The sequence below is a fragment of the Mycetomoellerius zeteki genome, unplaced genomic scaffold (assembly GCF_001594055.1).
Source record: "Mycetomoellerius zeteki isolate Tzet28-1 unplaced genomic scaffold, Tzet1.0 scaffold39, whole genome shotgun sequence".
NCBI lineage: Eukaryota > Metazoa > Arthropoda > Insecta > Hymenoptera > Formicidae > Mycetomoellerius > Mycetomoellerius zeteki.
Window position 1 is genome coordinate 762049 of NW_017257381.1, and position 27517 is coordinate 789565.

At 30.3% G+C, this 27517-nt stretch overlaps 1 protein-coding gene across 1 annotated transcript in view; it reads right to left on the bottom strand.

Moving 5' to 3' along the window:
- The window catches only part of LOC108726136 (visual system homeobox 2), a 65753-nt gene that overhangs the window by 4340 nt on the left and 33896 nt on the right, over positions 1–27517 (bottom strand). The window contains exons 3-4 of the mRNA XM_018453525.1: positions 23669–23759; positions 20345–20468 (exon numbers count right to left, since the gene is read on the bottom strand). Of these exons, the coding sequence (XP_018309027.1) occupies positions 20345–20468; positions 23669–23759 (215 nt within the window). The remainder of the gene's footprint in view (positions 1–20344; positions 20469–23668; positions 23760–27517) is intronic.

Below are 27517 nucleotides of genomic sequence, written 5' to 3' on the forward strand. Positions count from 1 at the left end.
CTTGTTTCTATGTTAGGCTCAAAACTTTTCAGACGACCCTCGTATATAACACATTAAGTGTGACATATGAATATATATATATTCTATTCTATATATATATTCTATATATAATATATATATATTCATATGTCACACTTAATGTGTTAATTTTAATAAATGTATACACTTACTAGTCAATGTATGCATTACACGTATAGTAAATTAATACATCGACTACAGCAGACTACAGTAAGTGTATGCATTTACCAAGTGAGTTAACATTTTGACTGTGACATATATAATGATTACACATGCATAGGATGTTATTTAAAAAACTGGACACACGCATTTGTTCTGCAAGCACATATACTCCTAGTAGAAAAGGGAGACCGGAGGCTAGGGCGTGGACCAATTTACAGCAACAATGCCAAAGTCACCGACAGAATTGGTGCGTAATTTGAATGAATGGGAACGCGTCGCCCTGTCAATTTAAGCTGTTACCCCGAAATTATCTTCCGCTTATATTTCAACGAACATGTAGGTTTTCACGGAGATAGAAAATCAGAATATTTACACTCGAAGATATCGGTCCAAATTAACGCGTTACAGTTTATTAAAAAAAATTTTTTTACCGATCTATGCTTTTCTGAATCAATTTAATAAGAAAAAAAAATATACTATTCTTGTTTTCTTAAAGAAAGGAGATCACCTAAAATATGTACCAATGTATATTACATCGTGCGAACTCATAAACGAAGAGATCATATATAGTTTCTTATCTCTTCATCAAAACATGATAACATTGATACTACCGCGTTAAAAAGTAAGAGAATATTTTAATAAGTGCTAGAGATGTTTAACAATTCAAATACACACACACACACACACACACACAAAATTTGCATTGATGTTGTTTAAACGTAAACCAAGAAAGCTATGAGACATCATCTGAAACGCTGGGTAATGAAAAAGAAGGAGAGAGAGAGAGAGAGAGAGAGAGAAGGAGAGGGTGAAGCCCGAAGATAGAGGATCAGGATTCGATATCTCATTATCGTCGATCCTAGATTGAAGTCACCAGTGGGAAGTAACGAGATCTCCAATTATCCTTGGGATAGTGTCATCCTATCTTATCATTTATTATACATATATATATATTGTGTATATATATATATGTATATATATCTCCTTTGCAGATTTCAAAAAAAGAAACAAACAGTACTAGCAATTCTTAACCTTCGGTTTCTTCGGCTATCACTTTATTTCGTGCGATATGATTAGCACAAGGTCCTTTCTTTCTAAAATCTATTAATCACTACTGCGAAGATGTTCAAGAAATATGATACTAATAAATGAATACTATCATTACCTTGCAGTGAAACTTTATGACAAACTTGTACAGTGTTTGACAGATTAATAAATATATGTACATAACTATTACAATAAAAATCATTTTGTGACAAAACGTTTTGTTTATTAAATAAGAATAACTGTCTTCTTGCAAATTGTCTGTTATTACTCCTTACATTTTCTATTTGTTTTTGTCTAACAAAGAATCGGTCTCTGTAAAAATCTTTTCGTTATATTTTGCTCTTCCCACTTTTCCTACTATTTCTGTTGTACTTTCTGTCTCAGTATTCTCTCTTTATCTCCATTTCCATTCTCATCCTCTTGTTTTGGTCCAATAGTCAGTCGCCAGTCTGATCGATGATACGCCAACAGGCAGTACTGCGCATGGCCGACTAAATACAAACTCGTTCCTTATTATACCGGGTGTACCAATAAAGGGAGTATGGAGGTGGTGGAAGAGAAGAAGAAGAAGCAGGAGCAAGAGGAGCAAGAAGAAAAGGAAGATGAGAAGAGATTACAGAGATGATGGAGAAACGCAAGGACAGGAAAGGAGAAAGGGAAGGAAAATATCGAGAGAGCGTTCTGTCGGAGTCTCTCGCTCCTTCGAACCAAGGTGATCGTATAAAGGATCTCTTCTAGTAGCGTCTTGCTGCTACCGCTGCTTCAGCAATGCAAGCCCGTTGCACCCCTTCCTTATATCCCGCTACTACTCTAACTCAGCAGTTCGTGATATACCAGAAGATACCAAAGGATAATCCAGATACCCGATTTCCAATCCCAATGCTGCGAAACGACACCTCCGCACAAAGCATCATTGATCCTCCTTTACGAGCTTGGTCGACAATGCTTTTCAACGCAACTTTTTCTCTTCTACTGCGAGCATTGGCATGTCTTTATGCATTCATTACTACGTTCTCTCGCAGATCTCATATCTTCAATGTATCGAATATCTACTGCTTCAAATGTCTATCTACATCGTGCAATTTACACTAAAAATGATACTTTTCTATGTTTATAAACTTTAAATTTAGATTACTTTCTATACATACTATGTTTGAAAAGTATCACTTTGATGAGTGATATGCAAACATCAATATTGAGCTTTGTTTAAAAATAACGATAATTTTTATCACTTTTAAACAAAAAGTTATCTTTATGTATAGAATGATAGAATGTGACAGATTTAAATAAAATCTTAAATAATATAGGCTCTAAAATGTAAAAGGATAGAATTGCATGTGCGTACACAGGTATTAATAGAATGATAATGGCGATATGCAGTGAAATCTCATTACTTGTGGTAACGTGATATTATGCACAGGAAAGATGACTCCAATGTGGCGTAAGCTCAATATCAGGGGATATAATGAAATACCTAAATAATTTACAGCTATATAATTTTCGTGTTATTATTAGCGCCAGCGTTATCGAACTGTACGCGAATGTGTAAACGGTCATTACATAGTTCTGCAAAATTACCACTGATTCCTGGTATATTGTAACATCAAATAGAAGGAATTTCTCCTCGCGAACAATAAAGTGGTACATTGCAAATAAGTCATAAATGCCGTAATTTATTAATCAAAATCATTAAAATGTGAATTAAGTATAACAACTTTATAAGTTCGAGACGTTGACAGATTTAAAAATTAAAATTTTTATGTCTTATCTGTGTTTTCAAATGTTACACTTGTAGATATTGTATGATTTATTAGAATATTGTCTATATATATATATATATATATATAAATGATGTACATTCTTGGTAGATGTACAAATATAGTAATTTCTTCTTTATTCGTACATAAAACCCTAAAAGAGTGATGAAGTTTTTAAACAGTTTTCTATTTTTGCAACTTTTTTTATAACTCTTCGCAGTACGGTAAGAAATATGTATTAGCCGCACAGATATGTAATAAATATATGATTAGCCGTAATATCAACTCTGACTACGTTCGCTCCAAAAATACAAGAAAGCAAATATTGTAGTCTACTCGTACATTAAACGGTAAAAGTTTATCTTGTATTTACTCGATAGTAGACACGATTATTCAGATAAAGAAATACTTAGATGTAGTAGCTACGATTCACACGTAGATTCCCACAATCCTGACGATCCCTATTATCAGGGGTTGTCCGTAAGCCAATTAATCTTGGCAAATAAGCGAGGGAGAAGGGATAGAATATACGCGTTATCCCTCGGAAACGCATGACTTATTTGCCGCATAATACGTGCATAAGAGACTGGCCTAGTAGTAGCCCCTTCTTTGACTATCCGCTGGTAATAAATAGTTAAGTCGCAGACGGACCATCGCGAGGACCCCATGCTGCGAAACGGCACGCGTCAGGACATCATTACGTGAGACACTTGCCAAGCCGAGGGTGGCCCGAAAGGGATGTAAGCGTTAGCCATCACTCGGTGTCGATAAGCAGAAAATAATTCAGACGAACGGATGCATTAACAAGTAAACTCAGCTTCGATCGTGCATTGAAGTAATCAACCGCGATAAATTAATAGCGCCAGCCGACCATAGCAAATCACGAATTAAGATGTAGAGTAGTCGCGATAAGGCGCCTCTCTCTCTTTCTCTCTCTCTCCTCCTCCTTCTCCCTCCCCCCTCTCTCAAGATTAAAGTTTGTTTAATTTTTGCATTTGGAATTATAATAATCATAATTCCAAATGCATCTACACCATTAAACATCAAAACGCACTGAATTAAATAACATTTTTATTTTTAACTTCCATGTATATCAAAGTGTAAATCAATCAATTTTTGTGGTTAGTTTCAAAGTAAATATCATCCATATTAATGTCTGCATTTAGTAATATATAATAAGCTAAATTTGAGTCTCAAATTTAATACATTTTCGTGAGTTAAATTGTTTAACTCCATTGTTTTAAGCAAATTAATGATATATGTATTGACTAGAAACAATGGCGACCTGTAGACATGATTAAAAATAACTCAAATTGTGACATTAGTATAATTTGACATTATGAATTTAACACTGTACACTTTCGACGCTTCTACCTAATTGAGACGTGTCTTTGTGACGTATCTTTTCGTTATTGAATTTCCTTCTTGATGTGTATTGGACGCCAGCGTGTTTTCATATTCTCGATTTTCATCACGCAGACTCAGTTTCGATAGCATTTCATCGGCGGCGTGGGCGTGGCAAAACTTTGGTCCATGCTTCTAACTTAATTCGGTTAGGCGAGATTTATATCTGCTACTGGCAGTATTCCCTTGTTCAAAGTCGTCGTCGGCGTGTTCCTCACCCCCGACCTCGCCAATTTCCCACCGATTCACCGTGTTTTCCTTCGAGCACGAGCCGAGTTTATTAGAATTTATAAGCGGTCCTGCTGACAGTAGCGCAACGCCCAAACTACCGGATATTCCGTGACTCGCGTTCCCCGATTTTCGTTGGAAACCCGTATTTATTTGTCACCCGTTACGCTAACTTCCAGGCCAGACTCAGTGGATACTCCGCGATGTGCATTATTGGTCAATTTTTGGGGTGGAACGCGCCCATCCGGAAATCATCGCTTTGTTTGTCAGTGGTTTTACGACCACGGCAGCAGGGCGCGGCAATGAGTCTTCGTCTTAAAAATCACCAAGGAATCCTTCGTGTTGCGAGTATAATTTCAAAGATTGTCATTGTTTGGCCAAATAGTCACAAATGTTAATTCAATCTAAGTAGTCTTAAACTATAGATTCTACCATACAATTATGTAAACATAGAATAATAGATTCTAATAAAAGAATAGATACATAGAAGAATACAGACATAGAATAATAGATTCTAATAGAAGACTAGATTACATTCCTAAAATTACCAATTTCTTACTTTACTAATCATAAATGTAATATTGTTACATTTATAATGAAAACCTTCACGGAAAAAAAAGTAGCTGTCGTAACTAAAAACTGCATGTGACAACTAAATGGCAGGTAGTAAAATATGGACAGCTAAAATATAGGTATAATAGCTAAGCTCTTAGCTGTGATATCTATATTGTAGCAGCAATAGCAAATATCATTTCGCTGTAGTTTATAAATTTATAGTTACGGCAGCAAATATATTATAACAAACTAAGATTAGCTGCGGCAGAGAAAATCTTTTTTTCTGTGTTTCTTGCAAATATTTTTCTATTTTTTAATTCTTTTCTTGTATTTAATTAATTAATTATATTATACATATATCTTATTACAAATAAATATCTTTTAGTGTTGTAGTGCTTTAAAGAAAAATGACTGGCAGGGTTAATGATCAATTCTGTACACTGCGAAAAACTGTGCAAGCAACGCATTTATTCGAAATTCTCTATTTATGTCATAAACATGCAAAACATTCACTCCCGTCACATACCGAATTGTTAGCTAAGGGGTCGCTTATTAATATAAATAATAGATGATCGCATTAGAAGGGTGGATGCCACTTGTCGCGCTAAACACGCGAAAAGTCGAAAGGGCACCCTCCACGAAGATCATTTAATCATTTCGACGACGAACGATAGAAAATTCATGAGCCCGACGTTACTGGCGGCCGCAACCCTATTATGGGAGTTGCTTGGTCCATGGTGTATTAGACGTGCGAGGGTGATGATGCCCTGGCTTTATGTGCGAGTGATAGCTGCTCTGGTATATATACATCCAGATATTTTGGCCACTTCGTCATGGGAATGCTTACGCGTTGAATCACACACACGCGTATTCTCTAATTCGCTTTTAATTTGATTCTCCAACAAGCATTCGACTTCGCCGATATAGTCGTAAAACCTCATTTACTTTTGTATGGTAAATGCAATAACATTAAAATCTCTAACACAAAGATCAAATAAGAATGCATAATATAATTTAATTTGTATTACATACATAATTTCTCTAAAACTTTCTTCTTGTAGACATTAAATTATAGATAATGAAAGTATTATTTTATTTTACGATTATCAATATACAATCTGTATCAAACTCTAATAATTAAATAAATTTAATAACGATAAAGCGATGTAAATATTAATTTCATTATAGAATTTGAAGATATAAACTAAAAAATATATCGGAGAAAACTTTCAATTTTTGTGTTTTAAGAATTATCTATAGTTTTGCAACACACTGAAAGAAAAGATTGGCTGCTACAGTAAATTGGCTGCAGCAGCAAATTTTTTATTACATTAGCCTACCGGCAATGTCAGTATAGGATTTTGATAGGTTAACACAAATAAAGATTTGCTGCAGCAACCTATTAAAAATGCTATGTTATATTGAGTCAATCTTTTCTTTCAGTGCATTAAAGTAAGATACGTATATCGTACATCTACATATATGTATGTATATCAATTCAGTGGCAAAAATTAATAGAACGATTAAATATTAATCTTTTCGTGTTACAAATTAAGAATTAAATATGTTTAAACACTGAGAAGTTTATTTATTATAATGAAATACACGTATATATAAATGAAATATCTTTTAAAGAGAAGATATATTTATTTTTAAATAGATATTAAAATAAATTATTCAATGTTCTCTAATTTGTAAAACAAGAATTTCCAAGGTTATGCGCAATCTTATTTTTATTAAGCTTAAAATAAATTATTATATAATATAATAAATCAAAATTATTACGTAACAAATTTTATTACCGTAATTATTATGCATGATTTTACTGTATAATTTTGTATGCTTATCTAATTAAATAATAATTTTATCGTCTAAATTATCTCATAAATCATCTCATAAATTTATGTATTTTATAAAATATATGCTACACATTTTTATTTGCAGAAATGAATGTATGACATATATAGAAGTTGTGCAAATGAAAAGTTATTCAATATTAATATTAACATTTATATGCCGAAAAACTATATGCTGTTATTGTGCTGCAAAGGAAACAAATGGATCATCACAGACAGATTCGTACATAAAAGAAGCAAATTACTTAAATTAAAAAAGATGTCAAGGGCAACGAGTAAAAGATTGAAAGCGAGAAAATTTAAGCAAAAAGTATAGTAAAAATAGAGATTAAGAAAGAATAAAGATGTACAAACTTTTCTATGTTATTTTTTTAAAGTTATTTTTTTAAGGCGATGAAATCGAATAGGAGAGACAAAGAAAGAGCTTTTTTGCGTTTTTAGACGTTAATTTATAAGAGCTAAACATATTCGTGTTCATCATCATGAGTGAGGATACTACACTCAAGTATTTAATGCATTCGTTGGTCTGTCACCCTACGATATCATGTACATTCTATATTCACATGTACAATCACATACAGACACACGTTCGCAGACCCGCGACCACGCGTTGGTTGCAGACGTACAAAAGATAAAATCAATAATCGGTCAGCGGTACCGAAAAGTTCTCCCTGAATTGTTATGTATGAAAATGTAATCTTAATTTGTGGCATATATTAAATATGTATATATATATATATATAATTTGTTAATTTGTTTAAAATTTTTTTTCAGATTGTAAATAAAGAAAAACCATTTATATTTTTAAAAAATATTAACGTTTTTAAATGTTTAAAAAAAATATTAACGTTTAAATTTCTTAAATATGCCTTTCACGTAATAAATATATAATATTTAAAATTTGTATATATATATTATATATATATGTTATCAGAGAGTTCGTATTATTACTTTGATAAGAAATTAAAACGTTATGCGTTTTTTAATTTTAATAAAATTGTTATCCTCTCTTTACCAGTTGCTTTGTATAACCTTTTATTGGAATATTGTAATTGTGTTGTAAATATTCTCTTTATATTATTCTGTCATTTCTTATTATTATTTCATATTTCTTAGTATTAAATCTTTAATTAAATATATGCACATATATCTATACACTTATACAACCAATTTATGTATGCAATGTTTTTGGTCAATGAATTTAAGAACAACAACAAAAATTTATATTATATTTATAAACTACGAGAAAATATATTTAACAAACATAGAAAGAACATTAATATTATATACTTATCGTGATGTTTTTTTAGTTTTTTCTCAAAATGAAAAGTGACTCTGTGTGTACATATAAAATATGCAATTCATAATTATAAGGAAATAGGTATGATTAAAAATTTCGTATTCCAAAGACATAATGAGAAAACGAAACGAACAAACAGAATTCGTCATAATTACTTTTTACAACTTTGAAACAGTCACGCCATATGATCATCGAGCCGAATAAATATATACATATGTGTGTGTGTGTGTGTGTGTGTATCCAACCTCAAAAATTTTCATAATCCCTTAAGAACGGTCGATAAGAAAATATTTATTTTACTCAGTCCAAAATAGCTAATTTCGGGTCTCAATATTATTTACTCAGCGTTAATCCCACTCTTAAAGATGTTGACGTCTTCTCTAGATCCTTACAATCAGTTTTGAGTCCTTATAAAATTCTTATCCCGGATATCCACCTGTCACGTAACTCGCATCCGTGGAGGAGGGATAACTTTTCGGTAAATAAAGAGAGACTTTCAATGTTCGTCTGTTTGCAATAAAATAACAAGTAATCTTCTTGTTAGTCGGAAAATCATTTACGATAATAAATAATTTAAAATAATTTAGCAATAATAATTTTTTTTTACGATAAAGTTTTTAATAAAAAAAACTCTAATTGTACAAATTGATGATATTAAAATAATGTAAATAAAAATTTGTGTATATAGAACAAATATAAGAAGATATACTTACATACACACACACACACACACACACACACATATATATATATATATACAGTAAGATTTATATATAGTATAAGACATATATATGTATAGTAAGATTTTTTAAACAAAATAGAGTAAGACCTTTTTAATAAAATTTCTAAACATGTCTAATAATAATAGAATTCGCAATAACTATAAACAAATGCTACAGAAATGTTTGTGTTAAAACAATTATTTATACTAATATATATAGTAAATAAAAAGTACTTACACGCTTTTAAATAAATACTTTTATATAAATATAAAATTAGAAACACAGAAAGATATTATTATATATTATATTGTTTCTGCAGAAATACATTGCTTTCATTTATATGAAATGTATACCAAATGAAATATTCTAAACATTTGTTGCATTGCATGTATGTATGAAATATTGTAGAAACACGTGTCTTCATTCGTACAATATTACCACAAAAATATAATATACTAATTTCTCTTTTATAAATTAAATCATTAAATTTAACTCTGAGAAGAAGTATTTCGTGTTAATTTGCATCAGTAATATCACATTGTATTTATATAACGACATCGCAGCAGTAAGTAATTTTCGCTGCATTATTAAAGACATCACTTGTAGTTGTTGTGTGAAGTACGTTCTATGTCAAAAAATGTCAAAAGATCAATAACAATTGTCAGAGTATAGTGCAAGAGATCATTTCCGAGAACGATGGCGCGATATCAATGATAAAGAGAAGAAACTACAACTGATTTGCGAATTACCATAAATTCCGTGTGAATGGTAATATCGGCATAATTCTCAACGACTTACGACGGTGGGTGCCTACTAAACATAAACACGAGTAGGAAGTCTCGTCTGCCTGCTGAAAATTCGCGGGTCATTTGAGCCGTTTCCGCGCCATTACCCTTTCTTAGCACGTCTCCTCTACGAGTAATCCTGTGACTCGGTCCAAGAACAGGCGGAGAATTGTAAGACATTGTAGAAAATCGAAGAAGTTGATATAGTGGAAGATAAGGAGAAAAAGAAAGAAAAAGAGATGAGGATACGAAAAGGAGAAAAGTTACTTCTAGCAACACAGACGTGACTCGATTCCTCGTTACGTTGTTCCAGAAAATTGTATCTTCCAACGAATTTTCTTTATCCCACTCAACTATCGATTCTAAATATTTACGATACTGAAAATGCTTATTCTACAACGTATGATGCAATATAGTGAAAGTATTTGATACATCAGAAAACATAGTACATTAAGTTACTAGTTGTTAAAGTAGCCAAAATAAAACGCGTACTTCTATACAATCCATAATCTTGCAGAAAACTATTAGAAAACTGAAATAATTTTTCTTTACGATCATCATATTATTATATATACAATATATAATATGTAAGTTGGATAATATTCAGAATATTTAGTACAAACTAAAATATTTATATTTTTAGGACAGGAAAACTTATTCATATAAGTGAATAATAAAAATATAAAAAAGAATATTAAGTTAAGGCTATTTTTCGATTAAAATAAAAAAGTTCCGAAATGTAAAAATTATATGTATAGTAGGTATTTACTTAGATCGAGTAATGTGCTTACAATGGGAGAAATATCAGGAACATATAGAAGAAATTATTATCAAAGTTTAAAAACGTTGTCAAAGAATAAAATTGAAGTTCTTATGATAAGATAACAAGGTATTCCGGGAATTAAACAACAAAAACTATATTGTTAGTACTTAAACATACGTAACTTGATAAACATATTTGTTATTCAAGGCTAGAATTTGAAACTAAATAAATATTTTGTATCACAGATCTCTTCGTCGCTCGTCCATCACATGAAAATCGCTTCCAAGTTATACGTATTTAAATGACAACTGTTGTTGCTTAATTCCTGAGATGTCTTAATATCATACTTAACAATTTTTTATTAATAAATATGGCAATACATTAAATTTATTGACTTTTATCACTATTTTTCTTATATTATTAATATTTTCCCAAGATGAACATTATACCACTCGATTCTGCTTATATATAAGTAATCATTTAACATAATATATAATTTATACATTTCGGGATTCTTTCATTTTTGCCAAAAAAAAAAACAATTAATTTAATATTCTCCTTTATATGTCAAACTTATACTGATAAATTATGTAACATTGTCTCATAATTATATATGTTTGAATTCTGTAAACATATAATTTAATTGTTGCTAAATATAATATACATATAATTGAATTATAAATTGGATATTGTTCTTTCAGGTACTCACTATAATGCGAACATTCATTAGAATTTTTCCAATTATAGATATTTTCTATAGAAATAGAATTATAAGGTTTGAAATTTTATTATCGCTTACAGCACTTCCTGCAAAAATTTATTTAGAAATATCTACAGATAATTATTATTGCCATAAATATAAACAGCCTATATTAATTGTTTATATACAGCTGTTACGAAAGAATTATAGCAACATAACAAAACAGAATTTCACCATATCTTCGATTCGATCCTACAAATAATACAATAGCTGCAACAGCGACGAAAGCATTCAGCAGCAGCTGTGTACTAAAAAAAGCTCTTCCTTCGACGAACCCGAATTCGAACAAGCCGTTTCAGTCGTTTTACGAGCGATGTTTCTTGCGTTGCTTTCGCCGTAGCCGCCATTTTGTAGATTGCATCAAGTTGTTTTTTAACCACAAAAGACATGATGTATACTTGTGAGACGCTTCAAATGACGTTAAGTTTTAACATGAACTACGTTACAAAAGAAGCCTGGCCAGGTATTATTTTAACTTATTTAATATTCGCTGTATTTAAGGTAAGTTAGGAATCTGTTCTATTTAAGCAATTCCTTTACTGTACTTTTTATGTTTTCTTTCTGCGACTGTTTAATATTAAAATATATTGTTATAAATATTTATAATGTAGGATAAAAGCAAGGAATGTGGAATAGGCTGCTAATATGGAATAGTGGCTTATTTTCTAAACGAAGCATTGCAATTTAGCGGCAATCGCTGAAAGTTGTTGCAATTGCTACCATGTCATAACAAGCAATGAGCTCAGTCTGACCAATCGTTTCATCACAATAAACATTTATTTATTTTTGTTGCATCAGGAGATTCGGCAGCTTTTTCTAAAAAGTATTCTCACAAACTGAAAGTAAGTTTGTTAATGTTTATATTATATAGACGCTTTTGCGATTTCTAACTTGTTTATTACTACGGAAAGACTTTGTTTGTCATATGATGACATGCAGGTAATGTGGAATATATCGAGAGTTGAGAATATGGAATATATTCCATTTTAGCAATTTATTCGTGATCAGGTAGGTTATAGGATGTATTCCACACATTATCAGCTTATTTGTGATTATAGGTTATAAGTTATATTCCATATTACCAGCTTATTTGCCAGCTTATGTTCAGTGATGCTATTATATTTTTTATGTCATAGTACAATAAAAATGTAAATTATTTTTAATTATTTTTCTTGATTGGTTTACGTAAATAAACAAATTAGGATTTTATTCTTTGTTATTTATTACTATTACTTAAATTTCATCGGTATTCGATATTATTATACATCCCATTTTTTAGACTCTCCCATTTCCACACTCTTTACTTTTTTGTTACTGACGTTGGACTTAAATTTTGGCGATTTTCATTTATTGGATGTTGTAGCTAATATATTTTTCAAGAATTCTATGTAAATTTAAAGTTTTCGTATGCATTATATCGGTAGTATGTAGTATATATCGGAGCAGTGTTAATTTAAAAAACGCTATTCCATATTTCCTGCTTTTACCCTACCTACTGTCAGATACACATACTTTTTACAATTTAGAATATCTTACAAACAAAATTGTATAAAAACATTGAATATTTAAACATTGGTGTTTAAATATCTTATTTTAACGGATGTTATAGTAATAATAATTTGATTAAAAAATAAACCGCTACATACATATTAAAATTTCCAATCACCCCTTGTATTTTACTTATTCAGTACCGTGTTTCATCGGTAAAGTTTCCGTTTGAATATAATCTAATATTCTAAATATAGAATATATAGAATGTACAGAATATAGAATATACAGAATATATATAGAATGTAGTTATTACATGGTATACAATTGGATGAATGGACAATCGCGTAAAAACATTAAAAACGGTGCGGCATAAATGTTAATAAATTAATATATTTGATAACAATATATATCTCTAAATTGTCAAATCAACTTCTCCCAAAATTTATTCGGTTATTATAAATATAAACTTAATTTTTATTGAAATGATGATATTTCTTAAATAAACATAATCTACTATATGACTAAATGGGAACGAATAGGCAAATCTATATTAAGCATTATCAAAGATTTTTCAACAACGCGTGATCCTTTCTAAGAACGTAAAACATATAAAGTAATCACAAAATGCTTTAGACGGAACTGTTAATCATGAAAGAGCAATATGAAATACATATATCTTAGAACGTGGCAGAGTGATCTTGCAGAATGAGAAGGAAATGTCGAACGCCTTGTCGGAGGAGCAACTCGCGCCTCCTACCTGGCTGGCCGTTCTAACGAATCCTCAATGGCGCCCGAGTGCAAACGGGGCCTTGACAATGGGGCCTTGTTGTCAGGAAGGGGGATTCCTTCAGAGAAACTTTTGTCAGGGAACTCACGTGGAACTCGGGTGAGAACCCTCGAGAGCTCTGTGGATGACTTGCGCATCGCGAGCTGCGAGCTGCTACTTGAAATAAATTTTTTTTCTCCTCGACTCGAAGGCGGCTTTCCATCCTTCTGCTTTCTTCGTCCAAACGGACGCGTGACGATTGTGTGAATCACGTCAAAATTCCTCGCTAATGGGCCGCTTACGACGGAACACTGGCACGATCCTATACACCATCTTTCCCTTCACGAGTTCACAATCTCGTTACGCGTAATAAATTATTTCATGGAAAAAAATCACCGCCCTTGAAAATACAAAAAATTTTAGAACACTTGGATCAACATAATCAACCGTATAATTCAACAAATTATCCGCCTATATAATTTTAATAAGCAAATTTTTTATTTAAATAAAAAATTATTCCTTATTCATGTGTATAAAGTCCTTCCCTTCTTATTATTCGTAAATTTTGGTCAACAATAGTCAACTATGTTGATCAACTAAAGGAACAGAAGCAAAATAGCATCAAAACATTATGAAACATAGAATAAAATATTAACTAAGTTATTTTCTTACAATGCTTGATTCATGCAGCTCTAATCATATAATAATTCATTTCTATTATAATTTAGTTTGAATCACTCCGCAACATGGAACCCTTCCTATTGATCACGCCAAAACTGGTAGGAATAGCACAGTGTGCAATTTTCACGCGCACCCCATAAGAAATCATAACCCTCAGATCGCCGAAATTATGTCCGTTTGTGCGTGATTCTACCCGCCAATCAGACGCAGTCAAGTTGCGAACATGAGCTCGCTATAACGAGTTGCCTCCCTTATATCATGTACAGAGAATCTGATTGTGTGTTAGAAATTCTAAGCATTTAATCTTCCACCGTAGTAATATAATGCAGTAAAGCACCAAAGAAATTACGATCAAGAAAAACCATCAATTGCTTCTCTCTCCACACATTACAATATCCAATACACAAACAAAAGTATGTTTTATCGTATATAGTAATATTTTGTCCACATAAAGTCCAAATATAAAAGGCCAATACGACAATCTGTTGAAGACATTTCGATTAACTTCACCGCAGGAGATTTAGACTGCTTTTCTTCGATATTTTAGTTCGGGTACAACTGTAACGCTGGCAAAATGATAACAAAGGTACACAGTTGGAAAAAATGTGTTGAATTTAACATAAATCGCATGTCTTAAACGGTCCACTCAAATTTTTTAGTTAATTTTACACAAGATGAATATGTTAGAAGGTAACAAAAATATTATGTAAGAGAATAAATACAAAGAAAGATAACATCGAGTTTGTAAACGAACAGTTTTAAAACACATTATTTTTATATTACTTGTTTATTTATTCATAAATTTTGTCATTTTGACACTAAGAAACATTGAATATCAATTTCACAAAAAATCTTCAAATAACATAATCACATTATATTGTATTAACACCCGAATATGTTAAAAAATTCAACACAAACTGTTAACACAAACGTGAGTGGACCGTTTTCAACACAAATACACAAATTTTTTTACTGTATCAGAATTTTATTGTTCTAATAGTAATAAGAACGATGATCAATATACGTATAAAACAAACTTTGTAATATTTTACGATAGTTTCTGTTGCTATTAGATCAAATGATTTTCAAACCTATTTTATACAATCAATTAAACAACGAGCATTTTGATTACATTATTCATTTAAATGTTATTTTACACAAATTTAGCAATGTACAACTTACTATTAACATCATTTAATACTAGTACAAATATTGTTTAAAATTACAATGTGCGCAAATGCAATGCAAATAAATGCCGCTTATTTTACTCTCATCTTATTGTATAAATTTTACTTTCATCTTATAATAATAATCTCATCAATCCTTTATCTTTTATTACTATATAAACTATATTTTTATTTTCCATCATATCCATTAAAATAACTTCATACAAAAAAATGTTTATTAGAACAATTTCCTTATAAATCTCGTATATTTATAATAGAGATGATGATTAGCAAATTTATAAAGTTCAATAAGCATAACTAATTAATTTCTAGACCAAGTCAATGTATCTAAAACCATTAATTTCGTTAAATAAATAACACTTCGACGCATTCAGAAATCGATTTATTATCAAATTATCAAGATGATAATTTTCATTAGCGCAGAAATCTTGCATCCTAGTTTCTCAGAATCGTAATATTTGTTAGTCGAAGATTCAAAAAACTAAAATGTATTAATTCAGTTAATTTTATTCAATCTTGTATTTATACATATTAGGTATTAAGTAACTGTAATCAATTTTTTATCATTTTGATACTATTCTTCACAAAAGAAAAAAAGACATGTGAAATATTTTATAATGGAAAAATTCATTTGTACCATCTTGTAATTGTCTACTTTCATCAACAGTATATCTACATTTCTTTTTTAGAAAGCTAATTACGTTTTTATTTTTACGATTTTATCATTAACAAGCCTTATTAAATAATTATTTTTAAGAGACTAGATCTATTGTTTTTTTTTCTAGTTTATTAATATCCGAAAACTTCCTTTATAAAATTTTTCAAGCTAGTTGTATATCAATCAATCTTTTTTTTTAAATTTATAAGTATTAAAAAATTTATATATATAAAAACGTAAAATTACATAGTAATGCTTTATACATTATTTGAAAATTCAAAAGTGCAATTAAATAAATATATTTAATGGACTAATATAAATAGCAGGATATGATTATACTACAAACATAGAAAAATTTAAAAGTAACAAAGTACAATATTTTATGCACATAAACATAATCTATAGGTATATTTTATGCACATAAACATAATCTGTAGATTATGTTTATTTGCGTAAAATAACCTTTTAATAACTACACATAATACGAAAATTTTAAAATTCAAATAATGTATGAAAACACTGTGCGACGTCTAAATAACCCGCTAGTTCAATCAAAGAAAGACAAAGATAAATTTGAAAATAAAGAGCAAAACTGCATACAAGACAGAATAAAAAGGAATGAGACGAAATGAGCGATAGAGAAGGAAAGACGCCACCTCTCCATGCAAAAATATCCCCGTTAACGATTATCAGCTCCTCTTTCCGTCTCGCGCCTCGTTATATTGTGTCCCCGTCGCGCGCGCAAATTTAGAAACAAAAGACGGGTGGAAAGCGCGTTCTGATTGGCCGTCCGGTCCCTGACTCCTCTCTCTGATTGGCCCGCGGGACCGCACCCATCCTGTAATGGCCGCTTTGTCGTTCCCCGGCACTCTATGTGTACGCGCCTGCACGCTTCAAGCAGCCTCGACAACCCCATGCCGTCACCCCGCGCGATTCCCCAGCCCTCCCCTCTTCCAGTCTCCCTTCTACTTGGCTCACCAGCCACCCCCGCCGCTCGCGGCAGCCGCCCTCGTGTACCTCGAATTATATCAAAATATAATCACTGGCTGCCGCGTACAGGTTGCGTGCATATGTATATGTTCGTATGCTGGGAACGCTCATTCACATATATACAGAAGTGTCCGAGTCGTGGCCCGCGGGCCATTTTCTCCCACATGCTCTCCCCGTTTCCCCTAGTCTACGATGCGAATCGACAAGCGTGATAAGTTAGTAGTGGGGGTGTACAGGCAAGGTGCGGACTCTCTTAGTTAAATCCACTTAGGCACCTCTGATGTACAATATACGCAAGCCGCATTAATGTGCACACGCACGCAATTGGGACAGCATAGATGAAAACTGCATGTTACGATACTTAAAGAGTCTTTCTCTTGTTCTCTTTCTTTTCTTTTTATCGTTGAAACAATAAAAAAAAAGGAATAGAGTAAAAGAATTTAAATTTTCATTTATAGGCATATTTTATTGTTGGCATATCTCTTTGTACTCGGTTTTGCTTCGCAAGTGAGCTGTACATTAAATTTATAAAAGCCAACAAATATAGAAGTCAACTAGTATAGTAGCTAACACCCACCCACCCAATCACATACACACACACACACACACAATTAGTATTTTTAATATTTTTCCAAAAATTTATAATTATGGGCGAGTAAAAATAAAAATTAGTTTATCAAAGGCAGCTTTCAAAAAGCACTCTTAATTCTAATATATTTTGTACTAATTAATCGCATATTTGTTGCATAGTAATATTTAAAAGAAACACAATTTGCTTCGGTCATATGTTTTGCTTTACAAGTACAGCACAAATCTCGCCAGAAAATTCTCTTTCCTACTTTCTAAAATCTTTGAAGTGGAATCCAATTCTAAAGAGTGATTAAGAGTGACAATTGAGCAACAGTGTTAAAAAAAAGTAGCTCAATTAGATATCAATTTTTAAGCGTGAGATTTCACTCTTTAGAATTAGATTTTACTCCAAAGATTTTAGAAAATAGGAAAGCGATGGAGAACGAAAGGCATAACAAAAAAAGAGATATCAAAAAAGAAGATATTAGAAAAAAGCGAAACAGAAAAATGAGTGAAAGAAAATCCTTCCGGATTTACCATGCGGAAACCTATATCAATCTACTACTCCCCATAGGTTCGCAGTAACTAACCGCCAGCTTTAAAAAATTAATTTTTTTATAATCGACTTTTAGTGTTGCCATAATCTTAAAGCCTGTTCCAGAATTGCGTAAACGTAGTTGTAAGTAGTTGTAGTTGTAAGAATTAATCAATCACAGTTGAATTTGAGGTGAATATTCTACCGTGATTGATCAATTTTTGCTACTACAACCATTTACAAACGCTTACGCAATTGTAGCTCGCAAAGGGAAAAGCGATCAAGGAAGATCTACTCTCTAAATTTCTTAGTGTGAAATCTCACTTCAAAAGATTGAAAATACTGCCACTATTGAAAAAGAGTAAAAATATTTACTCTTGAATAAAAATGGCAGATTTTTACTCTTATTTTTTTAGGTGAGATTTCACTCCTTTAGAGTGAGATTCACTCCAAAGGAAGGAAGTCGTACTCCTTTTTTGGAGTTAATCTTACTCCAAAAGATTAGAATTTCACTAAAAAAAGACTGAAAATCTACCACTCTGCTTATTCAAGAGTACAAATATTTTCATTCTTTTCCAATAGTAACAATATTATCATTTTTTTGGAGTACGATTTCATTCCAAGAAATTTAGAGGATATATGAATATAAATAATTATATATATATATATAATATATACAGGGTGTCCCACGGGAAGGTGTTGAAACTAATCGGCTGTCATTTTCGAAAGTATTCAGTTATTGAAAAAACAGAAATTGCGCTGAAAAGAGGAAAGTATGCAATTTTTAATGAGTATAAATAAAATTTAATAAAATGTTTCTGTATCAATTAATTTTATTGATGAAAAATATGTTAAAATCAAGTAAACGCTAAGATTAATATCAAAGACCGTAGATAAGATCGAAAAACAGTTTCAGATTTAGTAGCAGCTATTTAAAAAGTTATTAGCAATATTAAAAATGATACGTTAGAAAAAGTTTTTACGAATTTTCGTAACAAAAATTGTGTCCTGTACAAATTCAAATGGTGCGCACTCCAAAAAAATTACTCCTTGGGATTATGAGCACATTTTTCATCAATAAAATTAATTGAAACACAAACATTTTGTTAAATTTTATTTATATTCATTAAAAATTGCAGACTTTCCTCTTTTCAGCGCAATTTTTGTTTTTTCAATAACTGAATACTTTCGAAAATGATAACTGATTAGTTTCAACATCTTCCCATGGGACAACCTGTATATATGTATATATATATATATACAATACATATATACACATATAGACCTTGTAGAAAATTATTTTCTGTAATATAGTAGCACAAACAATTTACTGTTTATTTAAGTTTATTGAAGAAAATTAGACTAAAAGTAGCCAAATATATTCTAGATGTCCTATTGCTACAGAAATTTTAACGAAACTTAATTTCTAACAGTAGTGTTCTAATTTTGATTTAAAATTTACTTACTTGTCTGTAACTTATTAGGAGTGTGATTTAGTTTTGAGAATTTTACAAGAGATGGCACTAATATCAATGTTGTCGAAGACATTCCAATCATAGGTATTATTTCTTATTACTTTAATATTACTCTATGATATTTAGTCGTTTAATAACAATGGACATAGTAAACATCGTGTTTATATTATTTAAAAAATGGAACTTCCTAAAAAAAGCATTTTCGATATGAGTTGCTCTTGTTTTTTAATCAAAAGAAACGGCTAAAGGACATAGAATTCTGATAGAAACTTATGATGATGTTACTCCACCAATTAAGACATGTGAATATTGGTTCTGTCGATTCAAAAGTAGTGATTTTAATGTTAACGATAAAAGCTGGAAAATGCAGATTTGCAAGCATTATTGGACGAAAATCTAGCACAATCCATTTCAGAACTTCCCAGAGAATTAAATGTTGATCGTACAACAGTTATTAAACATTAACACGATATATTGTTTAAATAAATCAGTTTTTGAGAAAAAAACCCTCAAAACTAAATCACACTACTCCTAATATTTTAAATTTTAATTTGTTAAAAATGCCCAACTTCATCTTACTATATAAAATTATCGTAATTTATATGTAAAAATAAATGTTTTTATTTTCGCTTACCTGTATCCTATCTTCAGGTAGATCAGTCCTCAGACTTAGCATCTCGCGGGCATAGACATCAGGATAATGGGCTTCCTTGAAAGCTGCCTCCAGCGCCTCCAGCTGTTGTGACGTGAAGATCGTCCTGGAGCAACAACCACATGAACCTAGTTATATGCCATTACAGAGCTTCTACCTTAAATCTATCCTACTCTCTCTCAAAAGACCGAAAAAATTTAAGTAGTATGTATAGCATTTATATAGAAATATCAAAACCAGAAGCATTAAAATCTTTGTTAATTACTTGACTAGCAAAGTAACATTTTATAATAAGCGAATGTTTTCTATGACAAGTATATTGGATAAAAAAATACTACAGACAAATCTAAATCAAACTAGAAATTTATGAGCATTGCTATTGCACAATTAATACCAAATTATGAGCTTTCACAATTTTCTCGCGGAGAGATACATCAAGATCAATATCGAACATAAATAGTTATATTAATAAGTATTATATATTTAGTACACTGCATAAGTATATTTGAAAATTGTTTTTTAAAAAAGAAAGTAATTATTAGGTAAGCAAGATTATGTCTAGAACTCAAATTTTTATGAGAAAGAAATTAAAATCATTAAAATTAGATGGAAAGAATAGACATATTTTATTTCTATTATTTAAAGAGCATTATATTATCTAAGTGTAATAACAATATTAATGTTTATTATAAAGATGACAGATTACACGTACAATTTTACGTTAGCAGTGACAGAAATATTAATTTAATTTAATCATTATCTCGATAATAATTCTTTTGAAATTACTCTCATACTCTCATTCTTGTTAACGTGCATCAGCACACAATCGTTACAAGTCTGTTTTCTTAAGTAGCCGCAAATATCTATTTCCGTCATTAGCTTATTACAATTAGTTGCAAACGGGCATACGTTTTGTCGATGTAAATTCGATGTAGAAATTCGAGAGACGAAGCGAACGCGTAGTAACCAATAATTTCTTCGTTTCTTCTTCTTTTTCATAAGCAGGATGTATAACTTAGCAACGCGTGATGGACAGTCGATGGTAGACAGGCGAGTTGAGGCGAGTGTTCAGCCAGAAGGCACATATGCGCGTGATATGACAGAAACTGGAGAAGCGAATTTGACGGCAAGACGTCCAATTAGTCTTGCGATTCGACAAATTGTAGGTTGCGCGGAGAACGAGCTGGCATCTGCCTTTGTGGGCCGAACGAAAGCTTCGAAATTGAAAGTCATTTCCCGAACGATCATCCGCTCGTTAAGCGGACACGCGAAAATCGTCGACAATTTTGCTTCAGTTTTGTGTGCTCGTTTAAAGATTGCCGTGTAATCCTTTCGAATTCTACAGGATTAATTTCGAATCTTTGAACAGTGATCGTATCAAAATATCAAAGTAATTGAAATAAGCGCTAATTTAAAATTTGTAATGTTAGAATATGTTTTCATGAATAATTATATTTCTAGTTTTTTTATTGCAATTAGAAAATATCTACAATTGCTCTTGTACATATATATAATAAAATGTCATTTTTTAAATTATCAATGTAACTGTGCAAAATATAGGCTAGAACGGGGCTATTTCGTCCATTTCTCACGATATTGTTTATGTTTCTGAGCAGCGTATATTGAACATTTAAAAGTCATACTTGTACTTTCAAGAAGCAATCATGATTGTATAAGGTAGTTATAAGCACGTTACTGCAAAAAGATATTGTTCGTCGTCATAAATTTTATATTATTTTAAGGTTGAAAAGAAGAATAGCCCCGCTCTACCCTAATTAGATTCTTTTCCAGAATTTGTTATATTACAATAATTTAATTTTTATGTAAACGTACTAACGTATAAATATATCTCTAATAGCACACTTTATTCGAGGGACGTTCTGGCGAACGTTCTTAGGACATAGGGATATCCTCTGAATGTTCTCTGGAATATCCCTTGGAGATCTGTGCTATTAGGGATATATATATAAACATAATAATGTATAATATTTGATTTATATATAACATCCAATAATATTTTAGCATGTAGTGAAATATTTTTTTATTTCGTGCTGATAAATTAAAATAAAAATATATAAAAATATTATTACGGAATATATATATATGATAAATCTTCTTAATAATACTTATTAATACAATATTAATATAATCTGTCTCTGAATATTTACTATTAGAATTTTTCATTAGAATCTATTTTATTAGAAAAAAATTTTAGAATTTTAATGTAACAAATATTGCTGTATATATATTCAAATATATTATGTAAGTTCTGTAATCGTGTCTTGATTGAGAGTTCAAATTTTAAAGTTAAAAATATAGAAATTATTAAATTAATTAATGATTAAAATATCATGCAATCATATTTTCCACAAAATTTGTAGTTGCATTCAGATGTTGAGTGTATAGGATTGTTTTAAATAACATTCATCATATAGCATAATAATTGAGAGTGCGAAGGGTTTTGGTAACATTTCATTTTAAGTTTAAAATGTCAATTGAATACACTAAAGTTATTTTATATAAAATAATAGCCATAAACTTCTCTATTACTTCAGAATAAAAAAATAATACTTACAATGAAAAAATTAAACTATCAATATGCAACAATCATACAAAACTTTTAAACTATTAAGGTGGTTCTTTAGTAAAGTGCCGAAAATTTGGAAAATTCTCACCAGGACCCATCCAAAATTACAAATATCTGCATAATTTGGATAAAATATTAAAACTATGTGTATCTTAATGAAACAGTATGGAATATACGATAGTAAATCAAGAGCTGTATTTTCATGGAATGAAAACAGGATGAGATTATGTTTACTTTTCGAGGTTCTTATATGCAAGTTTATGCATGTAAATGTCTTTCTAGAATAGCTGTTGACCTATAATTTTTTGTGACCATTAAAATCGTAAGTTTTTAAACTATTATAATCTCATTTTTGAGAAAAGTCTATGGTAAGATTTGTGTGCAGTTAGTCAAAGAAGCATCTGCAAGCCTTATCTATCACTAAGTTATACGTGAAAGGTTACATTTTCAACATTTTTTTTCTGTCTTATTTCATCGTTAACCTATCATAGAATTATGTACACGTCAACTTCAGTACTTCAACTTCATTATATAAAAAAATTAGACATTTCTATGGCAACTCGATTTACTAAAGAGTCACCTTAAATGAAGAATATATTTACTAACTACAAGTTGCTGTTGACAGATATTTCCATTAAAGTATTGAATAGTCTTATCTTATATAGGAAAAATGGTCTAACGAGGAAAATGTAAAGTTAAAGTTTCTGGCAGAGACTCACCTATGACGACGTTTCTTCTTCTTTTTTTTACTAAAACCTGAAAGTCCATCTACCGTGAAATCCTTTCCTGACTCTATATTATGTCCAACACCTGTAACAATAGACGAACATGTAAAACTTTTGTGATAACATTTAAATTTTTGTCTAACTTTAAGAAAGTAACAATATATTTATATGTTTATTATTATTATTTATCATTATTGTTACATATTGCAATTTTATACTTTAACAAAAAGTAAAAAGAAAACGTAATTATGAAGCAGCGTTAAATTAGCGGAATTTATGTTTGTACATTACAAAAATCAGAGATGTGTCGAGATTAATATTTTACTGAATTCACAGCTCATTATTTGATAGCATTATCTATAATTAATGATTATACAGCTCTGTATGTTGAAACTGCGTAGGTACACATCACGTATCAAATTACCTATTATATCAGACTTGGCAATGATTTGGACCCAGAATACCACTCTAATAAATATGTACACAGTTGGAAAAAATGTATAGAATTTAACATAAATCGCATGTCCCAAACGGTCCACTCAAATTTTTGAATTAATTTTACACAAGATGAATATGTTAGAAGGTAACACAAATATTATGTAAGAGAATAAATACAAAGAAAAATAACATCGATTGTAAACCGTCATTTTTTTTTTTTAAATTAACATTTATGATATGTTAAATTAATACATATTTCATTTGTCTTAGAATTTACGTTTTAAACCACATTATTTGTAACCTAACCACGTTATTTGTTCACTTACTCATAAATTGTGTTATTTTGACACTAAGAAACATTGAATATCAATTTTACAAAAAATCTTTAAATAACATAATCACATTATGTTAAATTAACATCCGAATATGTTAAAAAATTCAACACAAACTGTTAACACAAACGTGAGTGAACCGTATCCAACACAAATACACAAATTTTTTTTCTGTGTATCATATACATATATATAATATATATATATATAAAATGAATTTTGCATTGCGGTAATATTTACCTCCTTATCAATTCATTACTTTCTGCTTTACTTTGCTTGATTACAAAAGCAAGCTAAACTAAAATTTCGTTCTTAAATAAATTTCATTTAGGTTTAATATTACATATATATTGCTTTCTGCGCGCGCATAAAATTAAAAAATTTTTTTATTAAAGTCGTTTTTTCTTCAGAAAATATAATATTATTTTCTCTTACTTAAAATTACAAAACACAATAATATGTACACTGATTGTGAGAGAAAAACTGTTTGGTATTTATATATAACTATAATTACATATTACTATACATATATACAGGGTGTAATCCAACACAAATACACAAATTTTTTTTCTGTGTATCATATACATATATATAATATATATATATATAAAATGAATTTTGCATTGCGGTAATATTTACCTCCTTATCAATTCATTACTTTCTGCTTTACTTTGCTTGATTACAAAAGCAAGCTAAACTAAAATTTCGTTCTTAAATAAATTTCATTTAGGTTTAATATTACATATATATTGCTTTCTGCGCGCGCATAAAATTAAAAAATTTTTTTATTAAAGTCGTTTTTTCTTCAGAAAATATAATATTATTTTCTCTTACTTAAAATTACAAAACACAATAATATGTACACTGATTGTGAGAGAAAAACTGTTTGGTATTTATATATAACTATAATTACATATTACTATACATATATACAGGGTGTTTGGAAAGTAATGAAAAATCTTGTATATATAACACCCTGTATATATAATTATGATTATGGCTACTATAGTATTAGTAATAATAACGATATGTATAGTTCTATCAATCAATATATGTAGTTGTGGGGCAACCGAAAATGACTATAATTATAGTTATTTCAAACAATTTTTATGATAATTTCAACTATTTCTATGGTTATATTATAATACCTACAATTATAGTTATTTTCGGTTGCCAACTACATGTATCTGATTATTGCACTATATCTCATTACTGCAGTATATAGTCAAAGTATTGAAAGTATAATTAAGTACAAATATTATAATTAATTATAACTTATTTATCTTTATTTAAAAATATAATTAAACGTTAAAAACTAAAACGTTAAAAATAAACGTTTAAAAAATAATTTCAGAAGATCTATATAAATTTTATTTAAAATTAATTAATAAATTATATTAACTGACTTCTCAATTATCTTTTCGTTATACGCACATTTTTGTCGAAGAAATTGTATGTTACAATTATAACAGCCTGCAATTTATAAAATTTATAAAATTTTTGTGAAATGATTGTCGCATACGCAATGGCAATAACGGCAATTTTTCCGCAAATTGATATATAGAAGCGCATGGCACTCGTGAAAGCTTGCAATAAAATCCAGCTGCGAACAAAATCCGTTGGCCAAAAATAATTATCAATTGTAAATTAATGTCAAATTAACGAGCGAAAAGCAGCCCGAAGCATTGCGAACAATGAAACTCTTCCCTAAGGGTAACTCTCGTTACTATCGTTCCCGCTGTCGCTGATACTGCTGGTGGCTAATTAAGTAGTAATTAAGAGCTAAATTCCAATTATACATGTCCCTCGACTAATTGGAGTCTGAAATGTTCGCTGACGTCACCATTAATACGTAGAAGATTGGTCGGCACTTTTTCTCGTTTAGTTGGCATTTTGATGCTATTTTCACCTGAAGTAGTAGACATTTTTTTAAATTACGATGAATATTATAAAACTTTTTCTAAATATATATTGTTATTGCAACAATTTATGTTTTCATTATGATAATAAATAAATTTTGATCGCTACTATTCGAAAGTTGTATTCTCAATGTAAATATAAATTTTATTGCAAAATATTTTAATAGTACTGGGTATTGAAAGATTTACGTTTATTGTATAAATTACCATGATCAGAAATATCTAATTAGCACATGTAATCGAGTACATTTGAATGTAGTAATGGAGAAAAATGGACGAGAAAAGAAAAAATAAATATTTCAAGCTCGGAGTATAACAACGTTTATAGTTCGCGCGATGCATTGTTTTCAGTTCTGTAAAGAGGCCTCTTTAAACTCTCGGCTCCACGTTACCTTCTTGTTCCGAGTTTTTAAGTACACTCATTTACTTCGAGCCGTCGAACCAATCATCCTGCGGAAATACATGGGTGGTTCAAGTCAAACCGAGACTTTTTTATTCTTATGTTCATAAGAATGTCCCGGTTTGACTTGAACCCCCCACATATATCCTAAAATAATCATTTTTACCTAAATAGAAAAATTTTTGTTTTCTTATAAGAAATAAAAGTAAAAAAAGAATGGCAATAAAGTAATTATTAAGTAATTTACTGACATTTAGCGTGAAAGACTCAATTTAAAAATCTAAAATTATCATGTGTCATTTTAATAATGAGTTGTATTCGTTACCATGGCTAATGTTTGACAACGTGAAAGTGATCAATATCATGCGTATGAGAAAACATCTCATCTGAATAGATGCGTCGCGTCGCGTCGCGTCGCATCGCTTAAGGAATACGCAATCTAATCGATTAATCAAATCTAGTTAGCTATTATGCGAGCAACTATGCGTATGCACTGATGTATGTGTTAATACTACCATTTAATTCGCTCTTGCGAAGCGTTAATCAGACCATCTAATTCGCTCTTAGATATTATCCCATATCTTCGATATATCCTCCAACCTACTTTCAAAATTTCTTCGCGAAAAAATACAAGCTCTCGAAAAATAATTATTCGTTCAGTCTCGCAACAGAATATTGAACATTAAAACTTTTATATCATATTACACCATGCTTGTTGGATATCATTAGATATCCAATTTTATGATTATTAATA